A 26,605-nucleotide genomic window follows, 5' to 3' on the forward strand; every position below is an offset into this window, starting at 1 on the left:
CTACGTTGTCTTCCCAACAGGATGTGGGCAAGTGCGAGGTGTCCGAGAAAGCGCCTCCACTCACTTGACGGCGGCAAAGCACGACGTGACTACGGCCGGGGCAGAGCACGAGATGACGCCCGGCCAAATATAGCAACGTGGCGCCGCAGCGGCCGAGGGATCTGCCTCTGCCCCGCGAAATTACAGCCTCTGCCTCCGCCGCAGTAATTACAGATGGCTTCAACAAGGCCGGCCAGTTTTCTCCATACCCTCCCCACGCACTCGCTCGCTCTCTTTCAACGCCTCCTTCTCTCATCCGCCCCCACACAGTTCACGTATGAAGCAACGATGGGAAGAAGCCATCAAGCTCATAAAAGAAGAGTGGCAGTGGCGCCACCGCCACCGAACTGAGTGGATATGAGCGTGGCGGCTGTCCTTGAACAAGCGGAGATGGGTAAAGAGAATAAGAGAATGAGCGTCTGCCCCTGGCCGTGCAGAGCAGAGGAGGTGGGCGTGCGTGCATGCGTGCGTGCGTGCGTGCGGAGCGGCAGTCCTCCTGGCAACACGGCAGGAACAAATGTACTCTTCCGCAAAGGTTCCTGCGGCACATAAGGCAATTGTTTCAAGCACCCCCCAACAACATTTCAGGCGGGCAGACATTTCTCACTCCATGAAGTGCTGGGCGAGTGCCCGATGACGTGGCGTGAGGGCAACAACGTGATGGATGGGATCAGACTTGCACTTTGGCCCTTTGCCTGCCAACCAAGCACTCATCAAAGAGAAGCACACTCAGGCCATGGGAATGAGGTGCTGTTTTGAAACATGTCAACGTCAATGCGGAGGCACCGCGCCTTCCAACAAACAGACAAGCCCTCGCTGGCCTGGCTGCAATTTATTTTTTTTGTAGGATACTTCTGGCATTATGTAGACTTCTCAGCCAATCATGAAGCCAGAACCCGCTACGTCTGCATTAAATTTGACAACACCTCTCGGAACAAGGTTTCTCACGTACATAATACTGTGAATTTTCCTTGGCACCATGGCCCTGTTAATTGCCTGTATTCAATCATGGACACAACAACTCCATGGATTTATACAAGACCGTCTCAGAAAATTACCGTTTTTTTTCATGTATAATGCGCCCCCGTGTATAATACGCACCCTAAAAATGGCATGTCGATGCTGGAAAAAAGCCTGTACCCATGTATAATACGCACCCAAATTTTGACTCCTACTTAAGTCCGTAAACGTAAAATTATTTCAGAAAAAAGATCATCTTTGGGAACAACCGGATGTTATTCTGCCGGTCAGTATCACTGCGCATGGGCTAGCAAACTCGATAGCGGAGAAATGTTTTGGATTTGTGTAGGGTACATTGTGTCAGCAAACGAGCAGGTGATCGAGCAAGCGTCTGATACGAGAGCATTGTGTTCGTATGGAGCGTGTTTGAAGTGAACAGCAGAGAGGAAAGGAACAAGGCAAAGTGTTGTGAAATAAAATATTACCTGTAATACGCATTTAGGTAGAGAACTGAAGTCTCGCTCTTTATATAGCTGACGTGTCTTGTGCATCCGTTCTGCGCATCTGTAATGGCGGCCTCCGTATGATATATGGTTTGCGATGGAGATTAAAAAACAAACAATATTTGACAATAACACACCATCAAGGATTGGACCATCGCATCAAACGAGGTCGTCAATTATGAATTTTTCTGACTAAGTGTGTTGGGCAGGATGGCTGAATGCGATGCGCGATTGACGCGTCTTGCGCATCCGTTCTGCGCATATGTAATGGCGGCCTCCGTATGATATCCGGTTTGCGATGGAGATTAAAAAACAAACAATATTTGACAATAACACACCATCAAGGATTGGACCATCGCATCAAACGATGTGTCGTCAATTATGAATTCTACTGACTAAGTGTGTTGGGCAGGATGGCTGAATGCGATGCGCGATTGACGTGTCTTGCGCATCCGTTCTGCGCATACTGTCATGGCGGCCTCCGTATGATATCCGGTCTGCGATGGAGATTAAAAAACAATATTTGACAATAACACACCAAGGATTGCATCATCGCATCAAATGATGTGTCGTCAATTATGAATTTTACTGACTAAGTGTGTTGGGCAGGATGGCTGAATGCGATGCGCGATTGACAACAAACAAGAAGAAAGGTGATTTCAAGTTTTATTTCGAGGAAGATTTTCTTCAAAAATTGTTGTACCCATGTATAATACGCACCCAAGATTTTAGGACAATAAATTAGTTAAATTTTGCGCATTATACATGATAAAACCGGTAGATTATTGTGATAAAGTTCTTTATTTTCTGTAATGCAATTAAAAAAACTTTAATGTCATACATTCTGGATTCATTACAAGTCAACTGAAATGTTGCAAGCCTTTTATTATTTTAATATTGCTGATTATGGCTTACAGCTTAAGAAAACTCAAAAGTCCTATCTCAAAATATTAGAATATTTCCTCAGACCAAGTAAAAAAAAAAAAAAAAAGATTTATAAGAGCAAAACAAAATCAAACATTTGAAAATGTCCATTAATGCACTCAGTACTTGGTTGGGAATCCTTTTGCACGGATTACTGCATCATTGCGGCGTGGCATGGAGCCAATCAGCCTGTGGCATTGCTGAGGTGTTATGGATGCCCAGGATGCTTCAATAGCGGCCTTTAGCTCATTTGCATTGTTGGGTCTGGTGTCTTTCAGCTTCTTCTTCACAATACCCCACAAATTCTCTATGGGGTTCAGGTCAGGAGAATTGGCAGGCCAATCGAGGACAGTAATGCCATGATCAGTCCACCATTTACTGGTGGTATTAGCACTGTGGGCAGGTGCCAGATCATGCTGGAAAATGAAAATCATCATCTCCATAGAGCTCTTCAGCAGACGAAAGCATGTAGTGCTGTAAAATCTGCATTTACTCTGGACTTGATGAAACACAGTGGACCAACACCAGCAGCTGACATGGCTCCCCAAACCATGGCTGACTGTGATGAAAAGGGAACAACAGCAATGTCTAAATATTCTATATTAATTCTATATTAATTTATACAAACATAGTTGCTCCATCAGAGCACAGACACGGCACACACAGCTTGGTAACTTTTCCATTACACATAAGGCAGAGCTCATTAACGTCATGACACATTGATACAAAACATTCAGTAGATAAGACATTCTTATGAGGATGTGTTTTTCCTTCTTTTCCCCTCCCCTATTCCTGCTTGTGGACAGTATAAAACCTTCTGATCTGGAGTCTGACGTGGTTGTTCTCATCTGCTAAAGTGCACTTGTACTGACTGCCGTCAAGCAACCCAAGATCTTGCAAATAAAGAACCAACTATCACTCCACATTTTTGTTTTCTTGCTCAACGACAGACATCTTGAACAAAACGCAACAGTGGGAACTTCACACTGGATCTCAAGCAACTTGGATTTTGCTCCTCTCCAGACTCTGGCGCCTTGACTTCCAAATGAAATACAAAACTTGCTTTCGTCTGAAAAGAGGACTTTGGACCACTCTGCAACTGTCCAGAGCTTCTTTTCCATAGCCCAAGTCAGACGCTTCTGCCGTTGTCTTGAGTTCAGAAGTGGCTTGACCATGGGAATACAGCTATCGTAGCCCATTTCCCAGACACGTCTGTGAACAGTGGCTTTTAATACCTGGACTCCAGCTTCAGTCCACTGTCTTTGAAGCTCCCCCAAATTCTGGAAACGACTCTTCTTCACAATCAGAGGCGTAGCCAGGAATTCTTCCAGTAGGGGCGCACGCCCACAGGAAAAAAAAAAAAATCGAACATCACCCACGCCGTTCGCTGATCGCTAAAACAACGTCCGGGAGGCAAACGGTGAATGAATAACATCGCGCACATAGAGCGCAAGCACATTCGCGCAAGACCGAAAGATAGAAAAGGCATGAAAATGAAGAATCGAAAAAGCTCGATTTTATTTATTTATTTATTTTTTCAACCGGGGCGCAGGGAGTCCTAACCGGGGCGCGCCCCGGCTCGGCTACGCCTCTGTTCACAATGCTGTTAACGGTGCAGTCATCTCTCTTGGTTGTGCAGCGTTTCCTGCCACATTTCCCCCTTCCAACAGACTTTTTGTGGATGTGCTTTGAAACTGCACTCTGTGAACAGCTTGCTCTTTGAGAAATTTCTTTTTGTGTCTTACCCTCCTGATGGAGGGTGTCAATGATGGTCCTCTGGACAGCAGTCAGATCAGCAGTCTTCCCCATGCTTGTGATTTAGTTTACTGAACCAAGCAGAGTGTTTTTCAAGGCTCAGGAAACCTTTGCAGGTGTTGAGTTAATTAGACGATTCAAGTGATTAGTTGAATACCCTACTAGTATACTTTTTCATGATATTCTAATATTTTGAGATAGGATATTTGAGTTTTCTTAAGCTGTATGCCATAATCAGCAATATTAAAATAAAAGGCTTGCAATATTTCAGTTGATTTGTAATGAATCCAGAATGTAACACATTTTTGTTTTTTTTAATTGCATTACAGAAAAGAAAGAACTTTATCACAATATTCTAATTTTCTGAGACAGTCCTGTCCCACATGCACATCAAATGCCAATAAATCGCCATTCATGTATGCACTATAGGTTGTTTACATGCGGCATTACCTTCAAAAGTGTACATAATGCCAGAAGTATCCTACAAAAAAAAAAATTGCGTCCCGGCTCGGGCAGGACATTGCATTAGATACAGAGCCACGACCCTGCCCTTGTATTTCCATGCCTTTTGCTCACTTGAGAGGTCATCGCGAGCTGAGGGGCGCCACTTCCACTAACAACAAAGAAAAGCATACTCGCTGTTGCCAAATTAGCCCGACGTAGCAACTTTTCTGGCCAACGACAGGTTTTAGTTTCATTGGTGAGCACCTTTTGAAACATTAGCAGGATCTGCTTTGTTTCCCATGACAAGAAGGAAGCTCGATGGCACAATACATCAACTTAACGGCCATTTCTGCAATCATTGCAGAGTATTCCATTGGCGTACTGGTCGCCGCATTTCCATCTTGGCCAACTGCCGAGTTACGGCGAAACATTCACAGTGGAGTCAGGACTGGGGGGTGTGGTCAGACAAACAACACGGGCTCGGAGGGCTCTCTTTCGGTGCGTCAAGCGCTGGAAAAGAAAATCTTTGAAGCCAGAGCCGCTCGAGACAAAGGCGCGCATAATGGCACCTTGTTGCTAAGAGACCACCTGTCCGCACAGGCTTCTGCCCCCCCCCCCGCACACACTCATCTGCGCACACTAGGCCATCAGGAAAGCAAGCCAAGTCATCGCGATCACTTTTCAAGAACGTCGAGAAACCCCAGAACGTCGAGCAAAATCATTGGGTTGACGTCGCTGTTGCGCAAGACGAGTTACACAAGTTGGCGCAAATTTGGGACACCAGCAGCGACGGCAGAAAGGGTGAAGAGTCACATTCTTGGCTGGTGTGTTTCCCTTTCACTAGACCGCGACGTGCTTCTCTGTTCCGGGTCGTGTTGCCGGCGGGAGCGGCCGTGTGGGAGGGCAAACACCGCCAACGTTGTCCCGAGGGCTGCTCTCGACAGGACACACCTCACCCTTCCATGCCTGCCCAGGCGTGTCTGAATACCTGCAGAATGGCGCATGCTAAGTGAGGCAGCGTTCTTCCGCTGGCTGCTCGGCCCAAATAATCCGCCCGGGTCAAGCGCTCAGACTTTATCTGCAGGCGGCTTAAGCAGCTCGCGCTCGTTGCTCGCAAACAGACAGCTGCTGCAAAAGCGTGAGCCCGGTGTCAGCTTGCGTTTCCAACAACCTGCAATGGAGTTGCTTTTGCTTGGCATTTTCCATCCTCGTCAAAGTGCACTTTTCTTCTCAAATTTTTGTCCCACTCAAGCCACATGGCTGATTTGCACATTTGTCCCTGTGCCTCTTTGGCTAAAGCTCCTCCAACCAGGGCTGGGCCATGACATCAGGGAAAAAAAAAAAGTCACCGCGCTGCTTGTGGAAGGCCACGATTATTGCTCTTCATTTATCCGAAGACGCAGCATTGTCCTTGCACTGTTTATATAAGCGAGTTGAGCAACGCCAAGGACAGGTTGAGTCATTTCATAACCACGTTTTGTTTGGACGCATGCCTTGATGAAGGCTTTTCATCGGTTGCCGCAATCAAATGGCGACCATTGTGATGAGGACAGCGTTGCTCGGCCGCAGCTTCTCATTGCCGTCGTTTTGAATCTCATCCAGCCACATTGGCCAAAGGCGCTCGACAAGACTGGAGTTCACGTTTGGAGGAAAATGCCAAGATGGAAGAGGTCCGCACAGATGTCTTCAAACACCGGCTGAAGCTGAACCCGGTGAAGCAGCACGTGGCACATCGCCCAATGTTCCGACGGACGTAGCACGCTGCCGTGCGGCCTGTCGACACGAAGCTCCTCAACTCGCTTTAGTGCGGTTGCAAGATGCCACGAGGTGGCACCCGAGCACTACTTCTTCATTAGATCTGGCTAGGAAACGCAAACATGAATGCAATGGCTCCTTCCATATCCTTCGGTCACAACAATGACGTAAGATGGCGCCAAAGCACTACTACTATTTTTTGTCATTAAAACCGATTCTAAGTCTGATTTCATGTCATCGGCGCCAGCTACAGCGGTCGAAAGGCCATGACGGGGCTTGCCGTAAACGCGGCGTTCTCCTCCCATTTGCGGCCTCCAGAGTGCCAAGCGAGCGGGAACCACGAGAGTAAGAAAGGCCTCGGTCAGACGCGGGCAGTTCAATCAAGCGAGCGCAGAAATAGCCTCCCTCCCGACTTCCCCCGGCGTCCGTCCGTCACTCTGGGCTCATGTGACCTCTTTTCTGCAAAGGACAGCCGGCAGCCTCACTCCTCGACTTTGCCCTCGCTACTCCTCCTAACGTATTTATCTGCTTGTGGCTGTTTTGAGAATGACTTGGAATGTACTTGACATGCCACACCTTTAAAAATGCTGAGTTCAAAACACGCTAATTTGGGCTCTCCCAGGAAGTTGGGTCAAATTGAACCAACTTGCAGTCTCACTGCCGTTTATCTATCCATGAAAAGACTAATTGCATACAAATTGATTTGCATTAAAAATATACAGTAAACATTTATTCCCCCTGAATAATGGGGAATGACTTAAGCCATTACTTTAGTGTATTTAGTATTAGTTTGTGTTTGGAAAACAACTAATCAACAGCAAAGCAATACTTGATGGCCATTTTTCCCCCAAAGTGAAGGCAGAGGTTTGCAAATGTCTTATTTGGACCTAACACACAAGATGAATTCAATCAGTCTGCTTTCACAGAGTAGTGGAGAAATCAGAGAATTATTTGGACAATCTTTAGTTCAAAGATGGTTCTTAACAATAACTTGGTCATGAAAATACAAGGAGACTTGTTTGATAATCGATTAGTCGTCGATGAGACCTCCAAACAATAGTTTGACTGTCATGTGCGGCGACCAAGCTTTCGAATTGTTGCCAGTATGATGCAGAGCAGTTCGACATCGCTGTAGACCACAAGCTCCACATAACCAAACAACCACGGATTTGACTGCGTCCATGTCAAGCAGCCCGAATATTGGAAACAGCAGTTTAACGCTGCCACAGTCAACAAGCGGTTCACTCGAAGGCAGAATCGTTGCCTTCACGTCAACTTTCGACAGCATACCATGTATTGCTCCTCTCTTTCCGAGGCGCACGATAAACGTCTTTGTTTTTGGCATGCTGAACAGGTTCGTGCTTTGAAATGGCCGTAAGGCAAAGGTTTACTTGTTGCAACAGAGGCGCACAGTAAGAGGCCCAACCTTCACTTGAACTCGTGGAATGTCTCCCATTTAAGCAAGAAAGCGGACACATGATGGGGTTCCGTTGCTCTTCTGCACTTTGGTGGTGGACAGGTGGGGAATATAACATCCTTATCGAATGGATCGCGTGCGTAGTGTGCGAGCGAGCGAGCGAGAGCGAGGTCAATTCATCAATCCTTCAATCGCCGAGAAGTTAAACATTTAGCCAACCGCAAGGACAGCGGTCCCACTAGATTTGAGGGCAGCTGAGCAACGTGTTATGCAGGCAAACTAAAGTGTGTCAGCCGCAAACGCAACGTCCAAACTTTATTCCCGAAGCAGAAGCCGCCGCAGCAGCAGCAGCACCTTACCTTGTAGACGTTTTCCGTCACTCGGTGAACCTCGTCGGTGCGAGACATAGTGCAATCTTCAGCCAGGACCATAAAAGATATTTCCTCTAAACGTGTATCCGCGTGAAAACTGGAGCAAATGGGGCCAGGGGACCTGTGAGGCCGAGAGACGATATCACACGGCCGAAATCCTACTGCAACTGAATCAACTCGCCTTCCTTTTTCAGGGCTCAGCTGACGGCCGGTCGGTGCTTTCAACGACACTCGGTTTTCACAGCTTCTTCCACGTTGCACATCAGACAAAAATATCAAACTTGACCTTTTGTCCAGCACTTGTATCGTAACGCATGCTTCATAACATGCATGCCGTGACGTTCTTCACGAGCACACTCAGGAAGCGCGATTGAAAGTAGAAGAGGAGCTTGTCCCACGGACCTGAATGCAGCATCCATCTCTCGCTCAAGCGTATGTTTGATGGCCGCCCACACGTTTCTCTGGCAGTTGACTGAGTGCTTTATCTTGCTGTAAGCATAACGTCACATTTTCTGCTCTATTTTTTGGGTTGCAAAAGAGCAAAACACACGTTGCTTAACGTGACATGACGTATAGCTGCAATCATATCGAACAGCCGTTTTCCGCTCTAGAAGCGCCTTAATTTTCACGACATGACCGGGTTGACCTGCATATTGATCCAAATCCGAGGACCCTTCCCCTGTACTTTGTCCCACCAACTCAAAGCAGTAGTGCATCATACGCTTGGAAGTGGTGCAAAACTAAGCTTCACAAAGAGCGCCATCTCGTGGAGTCATGAGTTTACGCCTGCACAGAGTAGGAATGTTTGAATCAAAAAGCAAGTCAGTCACGTGATGCAATCGGGTCCGAAAACGCATCTCTGGGCCCAGGTTCTTTGCTGGTGGCCTCCAGGACGTTCGGTAGCGCTTCCGTCGGAACCTCCGCAAGCGCGACGTCGTCTCCCTGCTTCAAGACAAAGCCACAGGAAAAGGTCACGTCTGCAAATGAGCTTCAATGGAAGAGGTTGAGGCGTGTGTCAGAGGGAAATGCAATAACGGCGCGTCGTCACATCCCATTTGGATAGCCGGAGGATGCGCGCTTGACGTTTGCGTCACTTGCTCGGATGCCGCCGAGATCGGGTCGGAACTTCCTGATATGTGCTTTGTACATTTCTAGACCTGCGTGAAGCTGGCCCCCCACGCAAAATTTAAGCAAAATAGTCTGTTTCGTTTGTGCTGGTTTGTGCAGCAAAAAGTTTCGTTTGTGCTGCTATGGTTTTTTAGTTATGAACGATTCTTTTATAGGTCATCCAGAGTTCACCCAGCCCCCCATCTGCTCAAAATGAACCCAAAATGGTACCGTTCGTTTGTGCTTCGTTAGTGCTGGTTTGTGCAGCAAAAAATTTCGTTTGTGCTGCTTCCGTTTCGGAGATATTACACATTTATTTTATAGCGATGACGTCACCCAGCCCCCCATTTCGCTCCAAATGGACCAAAAATGGTACCGTTCGTTTGTGCTTCGTTAGTGCTGGTTTGTGCAGCAAAAAGTTTTGTTTGTGCTGCTACGGTTTCAGAGATATTACACATTTATTTTATAGCGATGACGTCACCCAGCCCCCCATTTCGCTCCAAATGGACCCAAAATGGTACCGTTCGTTTGTGCTTCGTTAGTGCTGGTTTGTGCAGCAAAAATTTTCGTTTGTGCTGCTTCCGTTTCTGAGATATTACACATTTATTTTATAGTGATGACGTCACGTAGCCCCGCCCCCCTGTTTACTTCCAAATGGACCCAAAATAGTGCCATTCGTTTGTGTTTCGTTTGTGCTGGTTTGTGCTGCAAAAAGTTTCGTTTGTGCTGCTACGGTTTTGTAGATATTACACATTTAATTCATAGCGAAGACGCCACCCAGCCCACGTCACTGTATTTTGTCGCGAATTTCAAGCTCCTGGAATGCTCCCGATGCAGGACGAATACAAGGTAAATATGTTCTTAGCCTTTTTTTTCTTTTTATCTTACAGAAAACTTTCACTGCGGGGAATGGCTTTTAGTACGAGGATATTTCTGTAATTATGTTTGTATCGTGCTCATTGATTAATTTCCTTGTTTTCAATAAGCCTATATGATCATTTTTTTCAATTACATCTGACATGCAAAAGGTTCACCGCAACCTAAATACCTGATGAGTCTATGTCTGCTCCAAAACATTAATTAATGCAACAATTAATACATGTATGTGAAGTTGATGACAGCCAGAAAAAGAAACTTGAAAACGTGAAAAAATAACTTTCTTTGTCAAAGGGAACATTATCAACATTTTCTTTCCAACAATTCAAACAATGCATCACTGCACTGTGTAGAACACAGCATGTGGGAAGATCTTAGTATTTACTGATGCTGCTTTCACTCCACTTCCCAGGTCATTATAGATCTCCCAGGCATATGCAGTCCTCCTGCAGTCTGCCACATAATGCCCAAGAGAATCCTGGGTCAGTCCTGGTTCAAAGGCAATGACTGCTCTCAAATTAAAAGTCTTCTCTTTTAGCTCCAGACTGGAGGGAAATTCAAGCAAGGCAACTTCCTTGCAACTGCTACCAAGGTCAGGGTCAATCCACTCAAACTCTCCCAGATTGTAGCTGTGAGTAACATTACCTGAACACAGAGCCTTGCCTGTATTGTTGTCCTGTGTTTTGAATGAAGACGGACACTGGGAAGGATTTTCAATTGGCCTGAGGCAGAGAGAGTCAGGAAGGCTGAGTCCCTCTTCAGCAGCAGTCTGAAGAGAAGCCATGCCACAGGTCTGCAGGACAGCAATGTTTGCACAAACAAGTGAAACTTGCCTTGTTACTTGTTGGCTTAAACTGCAGTACTGTGAGAAGCATTGTTTTATCAAATAAACACTTGGGATATTCCTCATTGCGCTCTCAATTACAGTGGAGATGTGGCATTGTGCATCAATTTGGAGAGCACCAGAGGTCAGGAGGACAGGTTTGAATATTTCCCCCAGCAGTTCTGCCCTCTGTGAGTATACAGGTCTGTGGGTTCACACTATGTGTTGTGATGGTTTTCACCAGGTGGAGGAATTGGTTCCCACGTTCATAGTTCAGAACAGTCTTTTCAATTGAAAACTTTCACAGAAAGAACAGCATAAGCATTGAAAGACAGAATCAAATGCACAAGTATTGAGCACAAACACTTTTGATGTGCGAAGTTTAACAGGCTGTTGATGGTTCCCGTTTTTCAACAATGGTACCTTGACTTTTTTCCAGCCCACTTGTGTATCAATATGCAGCCATTCAGGACAAGGAGAGAGATGTGAAGTTATCTTTCTTTTTTTCGGTGGGACCGCTAAACCTCTCCAGTTTTCAACTGCACTGTCAGTAGATGCATCTGGCTCTGCTCCAGGATGAGATTTTTTTTCCCTTTTGTTTACTACTTCAGTTTGAGAAGTACTGCAGACATTGTCAGGCTCTTTGACAGTCGTGGCATCACACACATCCTTTTCACTTTTTTGTTTTGCAGAGCAAATCCGCATGATTCCCTCAATGAAGGAAAGATGACGAGCAACAAACCGGTCCACACGAATGGGTAGGCTTTCATGCTTGAAAAGACCTTTTTTTTATGTTTTTGAACTCTGCTTCAACAGCTGCGGAACTTGCAGTGATGCTGGTGCTTTTGAAGAGAGGGACCATTATTGCTGTCCAGAGTGGCAAGTAACTTCCAAGTCTTGTAATTTGGGGAATAATCTCAGGGAGGAAGTGGATGTTGTCTCTATCCCCATCAGCCATGGCAAGTGACCTGCTCTCCTCACATATTTCTGTCACCCACTGTCGGACATTAGTCTGGATGTGCTGATTTAATGCATCACCTGGTTCTTGTCCCTCAACTTCCTCATCTGAAATGGGGACAAATTCCTCTGCGATTTGCGCTCTCAAGTATTTCTTGCACTTTTCTGATGGGATAGGGGCTCCAGAATTGTCATTACCCTCTGTCTCACTCAGTGCCACAATGGTGATAGCACGAAGAAGTTCTTTTGCATGTTGCAAACATTGTGACTTAAGAAGCTGTGCTATTGACCTAACAAAGAAATCCTTAACACGAGGTCTTTTGTTTTTCAGGCAGTCCCATCAGCAGATCATCTTAATACAGCGTGCTACATCTACCCTGACAAAACATGGGGGTAGATGTCCAGGTTGATTCCCACGTGAAATGTTAAAGCACTCATTGATGTAGCTCTTCAGATCAGGATGAGGGGTAAAAGCTTTGACTAGAGCTCCAAGAATCGCCAGAGAAAAGTCACTCACTGCTTCTTTAGGAACAGATGCATCTGCATGGATCCATTCCTTCAGCCACTGTGTGATAGCATTAACATCATGCTTCTCTGACAGCACCTGCACGACTGGGACACTGGAGCTGATATCCCCTGTCATAACACCCTGATACAGGAAGATATGGCCAGACATGCTTTCTGTCACTCACTGTTATTAAATCTTCGGAGATAGTTGTGCATTTGTCGCTTGAAAAAGTTGCACGTCTTTGTTTTTCGCCACCCTGTTGCGATATGTCTTACCGGCCTGCAGAGGTCACTTTGCATGGTAATTAGTTGGATAATACATGTGTAAGAATTAAGGAGTTATCCTGATGTCAAGTGAAAAAGAATAAAATACAGGGTTAATGAAGATGCATGATTTTAATAATGAAAAATTGCAATGGCACAAACAAATGGTTAATTAACGATCCATGGAGCAAGGATTTGACATCTCTAGAAAATAAGTTAGTATTAAATAAATGACAAATTGAATGATTCACTGAACGCCAACAAATTTTTTTGCGGCACAATCGGTACCATTTTTGCAGCACAAACCAGCACAAACGAAACACAAACGAACGGCACTATTTTGGGTCCATTTGGAAGTAAACAGGGGGGCGGGGCTATGTGAAGTCATCGCTATAAAATAAATGTGTAATATCTACGAAACGGAAGCAGCACAAACGAAACTTTTTGCTGCACAAACCTGCACAAACGAAGCACAAACGAACGGTACCATTTTGGGTCCATTTGGAGCGAAATGGGCGGCAGGGTGACGTCATCGCTATAAAATAAATGTGTAATATCTCCGAAACGGAAGCAGCACAAACGAAAATTTTTGCTGCCCCAACCAGCACTAACGAAGCACAAACGAACGGTACCATTTTGGGTTCATTTTGAGCAGATGGGGGGCTGGGTGAACTCTGGATGACCTATAAAAGAATCGTTCATAACTAAAAAACCATAGCAGCACAAACAAAAATTTTTGCTGCACAAACCTGCACAAACGAAGCACAAACGAACGGTACCATTTTGGGTCCATTTGGAGCGAAATGGGGGGCTGGGTGACGTCATCGCTATAAAATAAATGTGTAATATCTCCGAAACCGTAGCAGCACAAACGAAAATTTTTGCTGCACAAACCAGCACTAACGAAGCACAAACGAACGGTACCATTTTGGGTCCATTTGGAGCAAAATGGGGGGCTGGGTGACGTCATCGCTATAAAATAAATGTGTAATATCTCCGAAACGGAAGCAGCACAAACGAAAATTTTTGCTGCACAAACCAGCACTAATGAAGCACAAACGAACGGTACCATTTTGGGTTCATTTTGAGCAGATGGGGGGCTGGGTGAACTCTGGATGACCTATAAAAGAATCGTTCATAACTAAAAAACCATAGCAGCACAAACGAACATTTTTGCTGCACAAACCAGCACAAACGAAGCACAAACGAAACAGACTATTTTGCTTAGATTTTGCGTGGGGTGGGGGGCCAGCTTCACGCAGGTCATTTCTAGCTAAGAGGAACTTAGAAATATTTTTGCGGACCGGCCTTTATATAAATAAATAATATATATATATATATGTATATATATATATATATATATATATATATATATATGTATATAGTATATATATATATATATATATATATAAATAAATAATACATTTATAATAAATATATAAATACGATGAAATAAAATGATATGACTGGCATAAAAACAAATATAGACCACATAAAAATAAAACTCACCATTACGTTGAATTATTGAGAGCACCGAGCTTGTTTCTCAGAAACGAGCCGGTCCCATCTAGGCGTAATCGGAGACAATGACGCCCGAAGTGGTTAAGGTTTGTCTTTTAATGCAGGATGCTTGGTCTCCATGTGCCGAAGCAGTTTTGAAGGCTTCATTGCCTCGTTAGCTAGCCTGTCGCCACATATTAAGCAGAGTGGACTTGGCACGTCAGAGTCACCTGTGGCGATAAATCCATATTTTAAGTAGGACTCCAGAAATGTTCTTTTAAATGCAGCTTTACTTTTCTTAGAAGTGGTAGCCTCTTCTTCTTCAGTCTCCTCATTGGACTTTTTTCCATTTCCGTTTCTTGCTCATTTTTGCTTGCCTCGCGGGCTTGACTGGGGTGACATGTTGTTAGGGTAGTGTTCACTCTAACTTATTTTGCAAGAACCACACTGGAGACAAGTTAGTCGTTTCAGACACCTGCAGGCGGAGAGTTCACTCGTCGCTGTGCTTACAGCGATGGTCGAATGAAGTCTGAAGTCAGGCCTCATCAGGTGCATATTTATTGAGAAGAAACACAGTGGGGTTGAAAGTGGGGGTGTGAGAACCCAGGATGGGGTGAAGACGCTCCCCTGCTGATCAAAGCATAGCAGGGGGCCTTTTACGACTTTGTGGAAACAAAGCAACTTTGATTGCTTCCTCTGCAGCTAGTCAATCAGGTGAAAATATCTTAGCACTTTGGTCTACTACTTTTGGTAAGACAGGACAAGCTAGGTAAATTATTACAGGTTACATTCCAACATAATCATACGATGAAGATATTCTGCAAACCCTAACACATGTCACGTGACCAAGACGAGCGTCTTGTGTCAAGAGACACAGCAGCGGATCTAATTGGGAGAGAATTGCCAAAATTTTTATATTTTTCAAAATAAATTCTTACTCATTTTTGCTAGCTTTGCGGGCTCGACTGGGAAAACCCAACAGCCGTGCGAGCATGAGCCTCCGTCCGTGTCTGGGAGTCGAGGCCCGCCATGTCATAGGTTAGGATTATGTGTCAAGTACTGGGAGGCGGACCCATGCACTTTCATCTCACTGTGCCCTAATGTGACCGGGTTGACGAGTTAGACAGTGCTTAGACGTCATAATGATTATACGCAATTCGGAACTGACATCCGATGACTGGTTTAAAGTTACCACCGGCATCGCGAGAGATAATAATAACTGGTTGCTAATGGCTGAACAAGCCGCTCCCGCGGCGGGATCGGAATGTGTTGTGTGTCTGGGGCCTAGGCCGTTGTTACGAATTGTACCGGCACTGATTTCGTCGGCCTGCCTAGTTGACGTGATGACCTCCACTAACCCGTTTCCTGGCTGTGCCTGGTATGAAAGAAGTTACCCCCTCACCTCGACGACTAAGGCTGGCCTGGTGTTTAGCAGTAAGGTGGCTTTTGGCAGGTTCCCATGTATACTCTGTACAGGTCGTGGGCAGAAGTTGGGAAATCTGACTGGTGAATGGTGCTTGTTTATTGTTAGTGTGCTCCCAATGTTTAGACCGATCTCCAGGAGTGATGTGTGGTGGTGGTGCGGTGATGATCGTCTTTTCGATCGTTTGCCTGTGGATGTGGAGGGCCTGGGCACCTTAGTCACTCTCATGCTGCCCACCTCCGTGTACCCAATGAATGCTGAGCGGCTCATAGATAGTACTAGCAGTGTTCTTCCTGCTGATTGGCCTGGATGGTACAGACGCGATCTATGCTGGCAGGGGTCTAACGACCCCATTTACATAGATGCTATTGAGGTACCGCGGGGTGTCCCTGATGACTATAAATTAGTAGATCAAGTGAAGGCTGGTTTTGAAACGTTCTTCTGCTGGTGGTGCACCATTAACAAGAACGTGGATAGGATTGATTACATCCGCTACAATGTGCAACGGCTTGGTAATTGGACACAAGCCGGCTTCGAGGCTGTGCATGACCAATTGGCCGCGACTTCCCTTATGGCATTTCAAAATCGTATGGCATTGGACATGCTGTTAGCCGAAAAGGGCGGGGTGTGTGCTATGTTCGGGGACACGTGTTGCACGTTCATCCCTAATAACACCGCGGCGGACGGCAGTCTGACGAAGGCCATTTCGGGTCTGCGCACCCTCAATGGGAAGATGAAAGCGCACTCTGGAGTTGATACGTCACACTGGGATGTTTTTGGTAATATGTTCGGCAAATACAGGTCTGTAGTTCTGTCCATTCTTTCCTCCCTGGCCGTGGTTGTCTCTATTTTGATGGTGTGTGGATGTTGCTGTGTTGCGTGCGTTCGCTCTTTGTGTAATCGCCTGATAACTGTGGCTATTGAGAAGCGCGACTTTGACCACCCACCCGCCTATCAGATGATCCAGTATTCCCCGGTCGTCCCTATTGATGTTCCGGATGGCACACATGACGCATACCCGCTCAACGGTTTTGCTGTCACTCCTCTGTCGCATAGTTTTGTGTTGTGGTTGACCTCTTTCAAGGTCAAAAGGGGGATTGAGGAGAGACCAACAGCAATGTGTACATATTCTGTAAGGTTAGACAAGCCTGTATACGTTTTAATGTTATTATGTGTGCAAATCTTCTCATTATTTTATATAAACATAACTGCTCAATCAGAACACAAATACAACACACAGAACTGTATAAACACACACACACATAGACACACATGCGCACGCACACACACGCACACGCACACACACACACACACACACACAGGGGGGTGACGCCTTCACACTCACAGATACCAAATGGTCATGTGACATTTTCCCGCCTTTTCCGGACAGTATAAAACAGGGGTGGCCAACCAGTCAGAGACTAAGAGCCACATTTTTTACTGTGTCATCGCAAAGAGCCACATCATACACATGAGCACACATGAACATTCCCCCCCCCCACACACACACACTCACACACACACACATGCACACTCACGCGCACAAACGCGTGCGCGCACACACACACACACACACACACACACACACACACACACACACACACACACACACACACACATACACACACACACACACACACACACACACACACACACACACCTCTGCTCAGCCAAATTTATTGTGTGACATTATCATGTCACGCACCAACATGATAATGACAAATTGACTCCTACAGTACTAAAACCACAGACCAAAGACCACATTTTCAACAATGAACATTGTGTGCATTGTCTCACACAGACAAACTCTCAGTTCAACAAATTCCACAAACAAAAACATAATAATTTTTTTCACTTACTATGTGTGGCGGGACAGACCATTCGTTTTAGTTTGTCGTTTTCAGGAGACAAGATTTCAATAACGTCACTGAGGCATTTTTTAACAAACTCCACTTCATTGTATGGCTTTTTAGCCCGTGCAATGTTCCAAGCCAGTTGAAACAATGCAAGCATGACAGTCTCCGAGTGCTTCGTAATTTTTTTGAAAAACTGTACCTATTTTTCTGCCTGACTTTTCAAAGTGTCCAAACTTGTGCTTGCGAAATTCAGTCCCTTTTGGAAAGTCCTTATCGATATTGGCATGATATTGGCATGAAGTGAGCTGAAGTGGCGCTGAACATTTGAAGCTTTTAAATGCGCTAATGACGTCCGACATATCAGGCAGAATGGCTTGCCATTGCGTTCAACAAAAAACAACTTTAACTCTGTTAAAAACGTCCTGTGTTCATCCTCATATATTCGTTTAGCTGTGCATTTTTTCCTTGCCATTTTTAGAGCGAAATTGACACTCAAATGGGTTTGTCCCTCCTCCTTTGCGGGATTTCACCTCACGCGCATGCGCGTTTGACCAAAATACCATATTGAACTCAAGCGAAGCAAATACGCACAAAAAATAAACACAAATGTTGATATGAACGTAAAAGAGCCGCATGGAACCAGCCAAAGAGCCGCATGCGGCTCGCGAGCCGCGGGTTGGCCACCCCTGGTATAAAACATGCTGACCTGGAGAAGGAAACTGTTGTTTCATCTGCTGCCGTGCCATGTGTACTGACCGCCATTGAACAACCCAAGATCTTGCCAATAAAGAACCAACTCTATACTCCACATCTTTGTTTTTCCTGGCTCAACAACGGACATCGCTCACAATACGCAACACTATTGTAAAAAAACAAGAACAAGATCAAACATTAAGTATAGATCACAAATGTGAGATTTTCTGATGGCATGGCAAATATGTAATCTCACTTTTTTACCCATGTGATTTGTGACTCCAGACTTAGCTCAAGGAGTGGCACGTGAAAAGGTAGGTTCTAATCTGCTTTAACAATGATGTCATTAAAATGTGCACCTAACTTTGTTTTACGCTCAACAGGGCTTGGAACTCTAAGGCAAACGTAATTTTAACTTTTGAAGTGCTTTGCCTTATTATTTACATAATCACATTTTATTAACAGCGGGTGAGTTGTCAAATAAGACATGTTTTTCCCATTTCCCAACACAGACTCCAAGCCTGGAGAAAAAAGGAGCATCTGTATCAAAAACTGACAGGACTCCACAAGGTACAGATTGATTATAGAATTATTCTTGATTGTATAAGTAATCACAACTGCCTTGTGTTATATTTGGAAATTGATATTTTATTGGTGGTTTGAGTATAATTATTTATGCTTAGCTACTGTTGATTTAGAGCAGGGGTCTCAAACTCCAGTCCTCGGGGGCCGCATTCCTACATGTTTTCCAAGTTTCCCTCGTTAAACACACCTGATTCAATTATCAGGCTCCTGCAGAACGTGAGGATGAACTGATCATTTGAATCAGGTGTGTTTAACGAGGGAAACTTGGAAAACATGTAGGAATGCGGCCCCCGAGGACTGGAGTTTGAGACCCCTGATTTAGAGCATATGCTAAAAGCGTATGTTGTAATTGCAATCTTCAATATCAAAGTGTCACGAATCGAAATGGAGCAGGGCGACCAAGTGCAGCTTGGACCAGGGTTTATTGACGAAAACAGAGTCGGTAAACTGACATAACTTACTAACAAAACCAACAACAGCACTGACCGACAAAGACGTGAAACAAAAAGACATGATAATTCCAAGATGGCGGCGCCCCAGTTGGCCGCGGCCGCTACGTTTCTCAACATCCGACGAGGATTTTCGCAAAATATGTCGCCTAGGACACTACAAACAACACAAAGTTTAGTTTATCCATCCAGTAGATTAGTGTATGATCGCCAGCGCCTGCTGGAGGTACGGTCATCAAGTGTTTTCGGACTCGTAGCCACAACTACCCAAGTCTGTTTGCGTAGCCTCGGAGTGCTTAGGGCGCTAGCCCCAGAAGCTCACGACGCAGCGGGCTCGCCGGGCAGCACACGCCGGAGGAGGAGTAAGCGTAGGCGGTGTGACCGGCGGCGAAAGCGCGGCTGTCGGGGTGGGCTAACGACTAAGCTTAAAGCTAACCCCTACAAACCGCCGCTTCCATCCATCTTCCTCTCCAACGTCCGCTCACTGGATAATAAAATGGACCATCTAAAACTGGAACTCTCTTCAAAGAGGGAAGTTAGAAACTGCTGCGCTCTCATCCTGACGGAGACATGGCTGAACTCATCAATGCCGGACAACGCCGTTAGCCTGGAGGGGCTCGCTACATTCCGCGCCGACAGAAACAGCGAGCTAAGCGGTAAATCCCGAGGAGGTGGGCTGTGTGTCTACATCAACAACAACTGGTGCAAAAATGCTAGATCTGTCGCCAGCTTCTGCTCTTCGGACATCGAGCTTTTGACTGTTAACTGCAGACCCTTCTACCTGCCCAGAGAGTTTACTGTTGTTAGCATCACGGCTGTGTACGTGCCTCCTAGTGCTAACACTAAAGAGGCCATGAGGGTTCTCTATCGGACAATCAGTGAGCTGCAATCCACGCACACAGAGGGGGTTTTCATCATTGCTGGGGACTTCAACCAGGCTAGCATGAAGACTATTCTCCCTCATTTTTACCAACACGTGGATTTTCCAACTCGGGGAGAGAACACTCTGGACTTGGTTTACACCAATATAAAGGATGCATTCAGAGCAGCCCCCCGCCCCCACCTCGGCTCTTCAGACCACCTATCTGTTATGCTAATCCCTGCATACAGGCCCCTGCTGATCAGAGCAAAACCCACAGTGAAGCAGGTGAGGGTGTGGTCTGAGGGGGCCATGGAGGCACTCCAGGACTGCTTTGAGTGCTCTGACTGGGACATGTTCAAGTCAGCAGCAACATATGACAATCAGATCGACATTGATGAGTACGCCATGACTGTGTCAGCCTACATCAACAAATGCTCCGAGGACGTCAGCACCACTAAGAACATCATCACCCGAGTCAACCAACGACCCTGGATGACTGAGGATGTACGTCATACGCTACGAGCACGGAACTCAGCCTTCAAGTCTGGCGACAAGGAGGCACTGAGGACAGCGAGAGCCAACTTGAACCGTGCCATCAGGCTAGCGAAGCGAAGCCACAGTCGAAAAATTCAGGATTTTTTCCACGACGCCAATAACACCAGGAGTATGTGGCAAGGCATACGGGCGATCACGGACTACAACTTACCCTCCCCCCCGGTGGGTGAGGTTGATGCTGACTTCCTGAATGGTCTAAATAACTTCTTTGGGCGTTTTGAGGCACTAAACAGCACTCCTGCAGTTAAAACTGTTCCCCACCAGGAAGAGGAGGCCCTCTGCCTTGACTCAGCCGACGTGTGGAAGACTCTGAGAAGAGTCAACCCACGTAAGGCCCCAGGCCCCGACAACATACCTGGGCGGGTGTTCAAAGAATGTGCAGGCCAGCTGGCTGGTGTCATCACAGACATTTTTAACATCTCGCTGGACCAAGCCAAAGTGCCAGTGTGCTTCAAGGCTGCCTCCATCATTCCGGTGCCGAAGAAACCTCAAATCACCTCATGGAATGACTACAGACCGGTGGCACTGACTCCCATCATGATGAAGTGCTTCGAAAGGCTGCTCAAAGATCACATCGTCTCCAGACTCCCCCCAACATTCGATCCGTTCCAGTTTGCCTACCGGCAGAACCGCTCTACTGAGGATGCCATCTCCTCCGTTCTTCACCTGAGCCTGGCTCACCTGGAGGAGAGGAACACCCACGTGCGGTTGCTGTTCCTGGACTTCAGCTCAGCGTTTAACACCATCATTCCACAACATCTGGTGGAAAAACTGGAACACCTGGGCTTCAGCACCCCCCTTCGGAACTGGCTGCTAGACTTCCTCACCAACAGACCTCAGTCAATCCGGGTCGGACAGAACACCTCAGATGTCATCACCCTCAGCACAGGCTCCCCTCAGGGCTGCGTCCTGAGCCCCCTGCTGTTCACCCTGATGACACACGACTGCGCCCCCAGGTTCACCACCAATCACATCGTGAAGTTTGCAGACGACACAACGGTGGTGGGCCTCATCAGGGACAACAACGACCTGGACTACAGAGAGGAGGTGGAGCAGTTGGTGGGCTGGTGCAGAGAAAACAGCCTGATCCTGAATGTGGAGAAGACGAAGGAGATCATCGTCGACTTCAGGAAGAACCAGCCTCACCACGCTCCACTGATCATCAACAGCTCAGCTGTGGAGGTGGTCAGCGGCACTAAATTCCTGGGAGTCCACATCACAGACGACCTCACCTGGACTGTGAACACCACAACACTGGTCAAGAGGGCACAGAAGCGCTTGTACTTCCTGCGGAGGATGAGGAGAGCCCACCTGCCCCCACCCATCATGAGGACGTTCTACCGAAGCACCATAGAGAGCATTCTGACAAGCTGTCTCTCGGTGTGGTGTGGAGGTTGCAGCGCCTCCGATTGGAAGAACCTGAGGAGAGTGGTGAGGACAGCAGAGAGGATCATCGGGGCTCCTCTTCCCTCCATTCAGGACTTGTCATCCCAGCGCTGCGTGTCCCGAGCCCGAAATATTATCAGTGACCCATCACACCCCCACCATGGACTGTTCTCCCTGCTGCCCTCTGGGAAGAGGTTTCGCAGCATCCGCTGCAGGTCCACCAGGTTCTGCAATAGTTTTTTCCCTGCTGTCGTCAGACTGTTGAACATTCAAACGTAGCATTCCTCTGCACACTTGTAAATACTGCTTTTTGTCTCCTGCACTGTTTACATACTTTATCACTGCTGCACTTTGTACTTTATAATTATCTTATTTCATATTTTTATATAGAATGTCACTTTTTAACCAGCCGAAATACCTCTACATTGTTGAAAGCCGTATGCAACGAAATTTCGTTTTGTACACACCTAGTGTTGACAAAATGACAATAAAGTTCTGTCTAAGTCTAAGTCTAAGTCTGATATAGGCTTGCCTATAAGAAGAGGATTGAGGATCACCTGGACAGCAACAACAGCAAGCAGGTGTGGCAGGGAGTCCAGCATCTCACCAACTACAGAACCACCATCGGAGCTGCTGAAGGGGACGCCTCACTGGCAGAGGACCTTAATACCTTCTTTGCCCGGTTCGAGTCCAAGCCACCTGAAGCGGCCACATCACATCCCCCAGTCCGCAGCAGCTTCACCCTCACAGTGAAGGAGCACTAGGTGAGGCGCATGCTGCGTACCATCAACTCGAGGAAGGCTACGGGTCCTGACGGCGTCACTGGGCGTGTCCTGAAGGACTGCGCCAATCAGCTGGCTGGAGTCTTCACAAAGATCTTCAACCAGTCCCTTACCGAGTCCACCGTCCCATCCTGTTTAAAATCCTCCACCAAAGTCCCCCTGCCCAAGAAACGCCACATCACCAGCCTTAATGACTACCGGCCAGTCGCACTCACCCCGGTGATGAAGTGCTTTGAAAAGCTGGTACGGGGTCACATCACATCGCTCAGAGGTTTTGACCCCCACCAGTTTGCCTACAGGGCAAATAGATCCACAGAGGACGGAGTAGCTACAGCCCTCCACGCTGCACTGTCCCACCTGGAGCAGCCGGGAAGCTATGTGCGGATGCTCTTCGTGGACTTTAGCTCTGCTTTTAACACCATCCTCCCCCACAGACTGGTGGACATACTGGGGGGCCTGGGACTTCCACACAATACTTGCAGATGGATTAAGAGCTTCTTGACGGGTCGCAGCCAGAGGGTGAGAGAGTACATCCACACCTCTCAGTCTTGGTACCGGCTCCCCACAGGGCTGCGTACTGAGCCCACTGCTTTACACGCTCTACACACATACATGCACGCCCGCCCACCGCAGCAACACCATCGTGAAGTTTGCGGATGACACCACCGTGGTGGGGGTCATCTCAAAGGGGGATGAGTCTGCCAACAGGGACGAAGTGGTGCAGCTATCGGAGTGGTGCGGAGAGAACAATCTGCTCCTAAACACGACTAAAACCCAAGAACTGGTCATTGATTTTCGGAGGAAAAATAAAACGGACATTCCACCAGTTATCATCAACGGGGTCTGTGTGGAGAGGGTGTCCTCCTTCCGCTACCTGGGAGTCCACATCGAGGAGGACTTCACCTGGAGCGTGAACACCTCTGAGCTGCTAAAAAAGGCCCAGCAGAGACTCTACTTCCTAAGGGTGCTTAGGAGCATTACACAAAGACTGCTGGTGTCCTTCTATCGCTGCTTCATAGAAAGCACTTTAACGTACTGTATATGTTTGGTACTCCAGCTGCACTGCAGCTCAGAGGAAAAAGCTCCAAGGGGTCATCAACACAGCACAGAAGATCGTTGCCTGCCCTCTCCCCACACTGGAAGACCTACAGAGAACCCGCTGTCTCAAAAAAACACAGAACATTCTGAAGGACACTTCCCACCCTGGCCACTCCCTTTTCGAACTGTTGCCATCAGGCAGACGCTACAGATCAATTAGGTCAAGGACTAGCAGATTCGCCAACAGTTTTTACCCTATAGCAGTAGTCACATTAAATGCCGCTAAAAAGGGATGATTACCGTTTTTTTCCATGTATAATGCGCAAATTTTAACTAATTTATTGTCCTAAAATCCGGGGTGCGCATTATACATGGATACAATTTTTTTTTTTTTTTTTTTTTTAAGAAAATCATGGTACAACAATTTTTGAAGAAAAACTTGTCACGGATGGAGTGTGGAAAGGAAGAGGGCGACCAAGTGCAGCTTGGACCAGGGTTCATTGGAGGAACTCAAAACACAGACTTGGTAAACTAACATAACTCTCTAACAAAACCAACAACAGGACTGACCGACAAAGACGTGGAACAAAAAGACAGGGTGACATTACCAAAGACAGGAACAGAAACCTGTGTTATTGTCAAATATTGTTTGTTTTTTAATCTCCATCGCGGACTGGACGTCATACGGAGGCAGTATCACTGCGCATGCGCACTATGGATCCGATGCGAATAGTCCTCTTCTCTTCTTGACTGACAATGAATGTGATAGTTTAATACATACAATCAGCAAATAACAAAATACGTATTACAGGTAATATTTTATTTCACAACACTTTGCCTTGTTCCTTTCGTCTCTGCTGTTCACTTCAAACACGCTCCATACGAACGCAATGCTCTCGTATCAGACGCTTGCTCGATCACCTGCTCGTTTGCTGTCACAAATCCGAAACATTTGTTGCGGCTCCGAGTCACGACGAGGGGCAAGTTTTGGTTTCCAAGGGTGTTTTTATTCCTCTTCAACTTCTCTCCCATACAGAGCCGCCTTTTTCACATGTCCGCACGTCACTTTCCTCTCTTTTCATTTTAACCTAACTGATCGCGGTGGTGCCTTTACGGGCAGTCGGAGAAATCAACGCCAACAAAAAAAATACATCCAGCCTAGTTAAGACCATACCAAAGACTATAAAAATGGGACCCATTGCCTCCCTGCTTGGCACTCAGCATTAAGGGTTGGAATTGGGGGGTTATATCACCAAATGATTCCAGAGCGCGGCGCCGCTGCTGCTCACTGCTGCTCACTGCTCCCCTCTCCCCCAGGGGATGGATCAAAATCACACGGGGATGGGTCAAATGCAGAGGACAAATTTCACCACACCCAGATGCGTGTGTGACGATCATTGGGACTTAAAAAAAATAAATAAATAAATAAAATAAATAAATTTGGGTGCGTATTATACATGGGTACAGGCTTTTTTCCAGCATTGACATGCCATTTTTAGGGTGCGTATTATACATGGGGGCGCATTATACATGGAAAAAAACGGTATGTCTGTGTATGTTCTTCTGTGAGTTTTTAGCTTGTATTTTTTTTAATCTTTTTATTCTATTTATTCTATTTATTTTTTATTTTATGCACTGATCGGTTGGCACTTTTTAAATTTCGTTGTACATGTGTGACAATGACAATAAAGATCTATTCTATTCTATTCTATTGAGTTTGAGTTTTATTCACGCAATATCCAAGACATACAACATGAAACAACAAACAGTATTACGGATGCGTGAAAGGTCACCCCAAACAAGCTATTTAAAGCTTTTAATAGGGGGCCTGGTTTCCCATAAGTATCAGATATTGGCCAGATATCCTTACATTATGGACAACAGACAGATATATAATAGACAATAACAATAAACACACAATAAGGTACAACACACAATAAACATACGACAAGTAATAGATAGTCTCAGTATTCTGGTTACACTGGATTTGATGTAAAGTACATTTGCAATTAATAAATTAACAACAGGACACAGGTGTTCATGTGATTAATAATCAGCACATTAAACATACATTGATAGGAGTTGATTTTTTAGATTTGCCTGGAAGATGGATATGGATTGCAACATTTTTAGTGTTTCGTCAAGCTCATTCCAAATCTGTGGCCCTCTGCACACAATGCTAAAGCTTGTAGATTTTAGTTTCCGTTTTTTCCCAATGATTAGATTGCTATTCCTGGTGGTGTGGGTGTGGCTGGGAGTACAGATTGGAATGAGTTGACAGAGTTTATGGTTTCGTTTATGGACAGTCTGATACATGACGCAAGCATTCTGGAAATAGTTGTGTTCAATAAGCCTCAGAAGATTGTGTTGGTGGAAGATTGTTTTAGTGGGGGCTGTTGGGTTCACAACATTTGTCTGAAAAGAATCTCACAGAGGCAGGATATGTCTTCGATGGCAAGCGATCATCTGCAGATGGACGCGGCTCAGACACAGCAAGTGTGACTGAGACCCGTGCCTTCCCTCAGTTTGGTCGTGCCTTTTATTGAGGAAAAAACAATGGGGCAAGTGTACATGAATGCATAGCTTCTTTAGACAGGAAGGACATTCCACAATTACATCTCATGACCACAGCACAACAGCGATACTATTACGGACAGAAGCAGATGGTCGTCTCATGACTTTAGCTTAACAAAGACGTAGTCTTCGTGGTCATGGGATGGATACTTCTGTGGCGTTCTCATGACTTCTACTTAAATAAGACGTTTGTCACTTCA

The 26,605-nt window shown here is 46.1% G+C and overlaps 1 protein-coding gene and 1 long non-coding RNA gene across 8 annotated transcripts in view; one reads left to right on the plus strand and one right to left on the minus strand.

Moving 5' to 3' along the window:
- Positions 1-8,386, minus strand: part of baiap2a (BAR/IMD domain containing adaptor protein 2a) — a 30,798-nt gene extending 22,412 nt beyond the window's left edge. For 2 of the 7 annotated variants that reach the window (XM_037257177.1, XM_037257176.1), the window contains exon 1: positions 8,157-8,385. In XM_037257177.1, the coding sequence (XP_037113072.1) occupies positions 8,157-8,228 (72 nt within the window). In that variant the 5' untranslated portion in view covers positions 8,229-8,385. Of the gene's footprint in view, positions 1-8,156 lie in introns of all 7 variants that reach the window. The other 5 variants (XM_037257174.1, XM_037257173.1, XM_037257175.1 and 2 more) reach the window with 4 other exon arrangements.
- Positions 446-25,702, plus strand: LOC119126185. Its single transcript, XR_005098614.1, has 3 exons — positions 446-456; positions 6,079-6,083; positions 25,548-25,702. It is a non-coding gene; the product is annotated as an uncharacterized LOC119126185 (long non-coding RNA).
- The last annotated feature ends 903 nt before the right edge of the window (positions 25,703-26,605 follow it).

The sequence above is a fragment of the Syngnathus acus genome, chromosome 8 (genome assembly GCF_901709675.1).
Source record: "Syngnathus acus chromosome 8, fSynAcu1.2, whole genome shotgun sequence".
NCBI classification, from domain to species: domain Eukaryota; kingdom Metazoa; phylum Chordata; class Actinopteri; order Syngnathiformes; family Syngnathidae; genus Syngnathus; species Syngnathus acus.